Here is a 5086-nt window from a genome sequence, read left to right as displayed (position 1 = left end):
TCTAGTCGAGAGGTGGCGTCCCTGCCCATGACAGGGAGGTTGGACTAGATGATCTCTAAGGTCCCTTCCAGCCTAGGCCATTCTATGATAACATCCTCATAGGAAAACTCAAGAAATGTGGGATAGATAATTGGACTGTGAGGTGGTTTGTTAAGGGGTTTAACAAGAGAGTTCAGAGGGTTGTGATCAGCAGCACAGAGTCAAGTTGGAGGCCTGTGACCAGTGGTGTTAGCCAGGGATTACTGCTGGGTCCAGTTTTGTCCAACATCTTCATCAATGACCTAGATGAGGGGATAGAATGTGCCTTCAGCAAGTTCATTGATGATGGGAAACTGGGGGGAGTGGCTGACACACAGGAAGGCTGTGCTGCCACCCAGTGAGATCCAGACAGACTAGAGAGCTGGGCAAACATGAACCTCATGAAGTTCAATAAGGAAAAGTGTAGAGTCCTGCACCTGGGAAGGAGTAACACCAGGCACCAGTACAGATTAGGGGACGTGCTGCTCGAAAGCAGCCCCATGGAGAAAGACCTTGGAGTCCCAGTGGACAGTGAGTTGTCCATGGGACAGCAAAGGGCCCTTGTGGCCAAGAGGGCCAATGGGATCCTGGGGTGCCTTAAGAAAAGTGTGTCCAGCAGGTGTAGGGAGGTTCTTCTCCCCCTCTACTCTGCCCTGGTGAGACCGCACCTGGAATACTGTGTCCAGTTTTGGGCTCCCCAATTCAAGAGAGACAGGGATCTATTGAAGAGAGTGCAATGCAAATCTATGAGGATGATTAAGGGACTTAGACATTTCTCCTGTGAAGACAGACTGAGAGAACTGGGGCTGTTTAGTCTTGAGAAAAGAAGGCTGAAAGTGGATATTGTTAATGTATATAAATACCTGAGGAGTGGATGGCAAGAGGAAGGTGCCAGTCTCTTCACAGTGGTGCCTGGTAATAGGACAAGGGATAATGGATGGAAGCTTGTAAGCTAGAACATAGGAAGTTCCACCTCAACATTGGGGAGAAAATTCTTCACTGTGAGGGTGACTGAGCACTAGAACAGGCTGCCCAGAGAGGGCGTGGAGTCTCCTTCTCTGGAGACATTCAAAACCTGCCTAAACATGTTGTTGTATGGCTGCCCTAGGTGATCCTGCTCTGACGGGAGGGTTGAACTAGATGATCTCTAGAGGTCCCTTCCAACTCCTGACATTCTGTGATTCTGTATTTCACATGATGTAGGAATGATACTGTTTCTGCTTTTCGATAAAAAGTCAGCCCAAGAGAGATGTAAAACTTTACACAGAACATTAAAGATGAGCGATATAGTAAGGGAGAAGGAGTCGTCACAGGCCATAGCTTGTATCGTACAGCACAGAGAGAGCTCAGGGTACGGAGGGCTCTTCAGGTGAAATGTGTCAGGGCTAGTCTGGGCAGGCGCACGATGACACGTTGTTCTGCCCTGCGGTGACCCTCAGTGCACGGTGAAATTAATGGACGCCTGTTCTTTCTGGTTTTGTTTTCTCTCCCACAAGGCCGTCTGGTACCGTTAGCTGTCCCATTTGCATGGATGGCTACTCAGAGGTAAGGATCCACATGTTGGTGTCGTTTCTGCTTTGTCGGAGGGAGGACGGGGCAGAGGCTGATCTGCACGACTCTGGTGGGCTGTGTGGGAGGCTACAGGGAGCCGGCTTGAAGCACAAACTTTGGGTTGAAGGCGAAACTTGTTTGCAAGCCCAAGGCACTGCTCAGTGGTGTGCGCAGAGGGAGAAACATTGTCCAAGACGGCACCGAAAGATCTCTGGGTTCCTTATTATGATGGGAGTGTTGTCCTTCTTCCAGAGGCTCCAAGTCCTAATTGCCTGGTGCCAAAAGACCAGTAAAGCTGAATTTGTTACTCCAGGTCTCTGTTGTGTTTTCTTTCCTTCCAGATCGTGCAAAGTGGACGACTAATTGTGTCAACCAAGTGTGGCCACGTCTTCTGCAGTCAGTGCCTCCGTGATTCTCTTAGAAATGCCAACTCTTGCCCAACTTGTAGGAAGAAACTTACTCACAGACAATATCACCCCATTTATATATGAGCACTTCTATTTCTCAGGACAGACTCTACTGGATTTGGGGGAAAAAAGGTCTTGTTTCCAGTGCTCTGAAGATTTAAAGAGCAGCAGGCTGTAAACTTCCAAATAAAACTGATTTTCTTTGGAGAAGAACTTGTACATACACAGACAGCTTTTTTATGATCCAAGTTGCTTCTTGTTATGTCTCTGATTATAATGTTAAATGTATGACTGTCTCTAAAATAGACCAGCAGCCTCTATATTAGAAAGAAAGCAATTACTCCATTTCCTTCTACTTTTTAAATGCTTAAATAAGAGAGGTCTGAATATTTTGTTTTTTCTTACTCTTTAAATTATTCCCATCAATGCGTAAGCATATAGGAAAAAAAAAGCATACCTTTTGAAATGCACATAAGCAACTTGCCATTTCATGACTCTCTTGTTTTCACCCTGTAAGAAGCTGGTGACTATTGCTTTCTGCTGTACCATCTTGGCCCAAGCAAAGCAAGCTCTGTACCGATGAATTGTTTTATCGTAAATCAATACTAGATTGACAAACAAGGTCATGCAATAAAATCAGCTGCTGTGACGCAGCAGTCAGGTGTTTAAGCAGAAGGCTGGAACATAAAGATTTCTTTTTGAACTCCATGAGGTCTGCAGTACAGACAAATTGCAACATGTACAGCGTGAAAATACTTCTTGGAATGTTTTAACTGCCGGGAATTCCTGTATTTGAACCAAGGCACTGAATTTATCTTCTGATGTGGTGAGACGGTCTTTTGGGTTTACTCCTGTTCTGTAGCGCTCTCTCCTGATAACCAAGGAGAACGTCTTCTCTAGGCTGGCTAGTGAAGAATGGGAAACAAACTGTGCGCTGTCCTGTTGCCAGCTCAACACCAAACCACCTACAGGTCTTCTTACTGCATCAAGTGCTCCTGGCATAGTGCAACAAGTTCAGAGTGTTCACTTTGTTCTTCTGTTCAGGTGTGCCACTGACAGCTGGCTGGTTTGGGCTTGCTGCATAGGACTAAAACTGAAATCATTGTATTGCCATGGATTCGAGAAGCGGAGGCTTTAAAGATGTTTGGTAGCAATCTTGTTCTGGCAGCGTTTTGAGAGAGAAGTTAAATCTCCCTTTGCTCTGAGAGTTATACACCTTTCTTTAAATGCATAGTTTTTGTACAAGAAGTCAAATCAGATACGTGTGCTAGGAGAGATTCCTCTGTTTAAGCAAGGCAGGAATATGTAGAATTAAGCACTGTTTTCTAGATGCTTTTCTTTCTTCCAGGGCTGAGTTATTAATGTCGGCTTTAAACCTGTTAACAGCTTTCTCAAGTTCTGTATTGAAGGTTGCAACCCAAAAGCAAAAGGTTTTGTTGATTGAGGTTTTTTACTTAGCATGCTTTGGGATGTTTCTGGATGTAGGAGTCCAGGCAGTTTTGTTCCCTTAAGGCTGGGTGGAGAAATGCAAAACCTTCCCCAGCCTGGTTTGGAGAAGCTCTGGTCCGGCGCTGTGATTGGGAATATGCAGTGTCTGCACCGTGGCAATACGTAAACTGCTAAAAAGTCACACGTGTTTCGTTACCTCATGCTCCCGTTGGTAATGCAGACTAGAAGGAAGGACTGCGGCAGTCCCGGGGAAGCGTGGTGACAACAGCGGCTGCATTTGTGCCCCAAAGGGCAGCTCATTGATGAAACAATTCTGGAGATTGCTTAAAGCATCAATTCTATGAAGAGAAGCAGCCCAATATGAGAAGTGTTGAGATGCAGAACGGCCACAGAAAAGGCTTTCTCCCGGTAGCTTTAAAAGAAGAAAAAGAACAGTGGCCAGTTTTGTGAATGTTAGAGAGGGACGGGCAGAGGAGGATTGAAGGGATTGCCTCGGGGGAGGGTGAGGGCGAGTCACGTGTCTGTGCATTGTTCACAGTGTACTAGCCATAGCCTAAAATGACTTTGCACAACTCCCTCCATGTAGATATCACTTCAGAGTTTGTGTCTCAGTAAATAGGTCTCACTGGAATTTAGATATCACAAACTGCAAGATGTTTAACAGGAAACTTTTTTTAGCTTTTGTGCACCCTGTGAAGTGCCACAAATGTGCATCTCAGAATAAGTTTTAAGTCTCAATACATGGAAGAATACTGAATTGCCTTACATGTTTTCTTTTGGTGGTGTGTTTTGGTGTTTTTTTTTTTCAAGGGAGAAAAAAGCAAAAGTTAATATATTTGAGTTCCAGAAATGTTTCACATTGGCAAGACCTGATAGAGACTTTTCCGTAATATAAATGTATGTCTTGTTGTATAGAGTTAAATTTTTCCTATATTTAATTGTATTCATGTCTGTCTGTCCCATCCATGTTGGCCTCTCCTGGTAGGCAAACACTTCTTTTAACAAGTGGAAATAAAACTGTTGATTTGATCAGTCAGACACACTCATTCTTCTAGTCTCGTGGTATGAATTGTTGGTTTGGGCAGAAAAAAATCGTAAATCCCCAAAGCTTTCAGTTCTCTGGGCAAGTACATGTCTTCCGGGCAAAGGAGAAAAGCGCTGCCTTGGGTGGGAGCGATGAGGAGACGAGAGGGTGCAGCCTCTGCTCGGGGCTGGGGCTGTGGAGGGCGCAGAGGTGGCCTCATGGGTGGGGGGAGCCCAGGAGCCGGAGAGGAGGCGGCTCACTCAAAGGGCAGCAGGGTGTTGGGGTATCTCCTGCCTGTGAAGTTGTTGATGAAGCTCACTGTCATGGGTTTGGGTCTAGTGGGTTTTTTTGTAAAAGCAGGGGTAGACTCGTGTGCCAACTCGAGAGCCTTCCCTGGCCCCAGGTAGGAGTTGGACCTGTCTCTGGCAGGGCCAGGCCAGTCAGCCCTCTGCCCTCAGGGTACTTCAGAGGTGACCCCCTTGTTCTCTCTCTCTCCTTTGAGTTTGTCTCGTGTTGAGCTCTCCTGTCTTTAATGTTGAGGAGTTTTTCCTGTTGGAGGAGGGGGAGGGGATGTGGCCCTGAGGATGAAGAGAAGGAGAAGAGTCCCAGAGGACAAGGAGAGGGAGAAGGCTGCTGG

The 5086-nt window shown here is 46.1% G+C and overlaps 1 protein-coding gene across 1 annotated transcript in view; it reads left to right on the top strand.

Moving 5' to 3' along the window:
- The window catches only part of RNF4 (ring finger protein 4), a 9179-nt gene extending 7000 nt beyond the window's left edge, over positions 1–2179 (top strand). The window contains exons 6-7 of the mRNA XM_009870750.1: positions 1515–1563; positions 1911–2179. Coding sequence (XP_009869052.1) covers positions 1515–1563; positions 1911–2060 — 199 coding nt within the window. The 3' untranslated portion in view covers positions 2061–2179. The remainder of the gene's footprint in view (positions 1–1514; positions 1564–1910) is intronic.
- Positions 2180–5086: the final 2907 nt, after the last annotated feature.

The sequence above is a fragment of the Apaloderma vittatum genome, unplaced genomic scaffold, assembly GCF_000703405.1.
Source record: "Apaloderma vittatum isolate BGI_N311 unplaced genomic scaffold, ASM70340v1 scaffold426, whole genome shotgun sequence".
NCBI classification, from domain to species: Eukaryota; Metazoa; Chordata; class Aves; order Trogoniformes; family Trogonidae; genus Apaloderma; species Apaloderma vittatum.
This window is presented reverse-complemented; position numbering and strand designations above follow the sequence as displayed.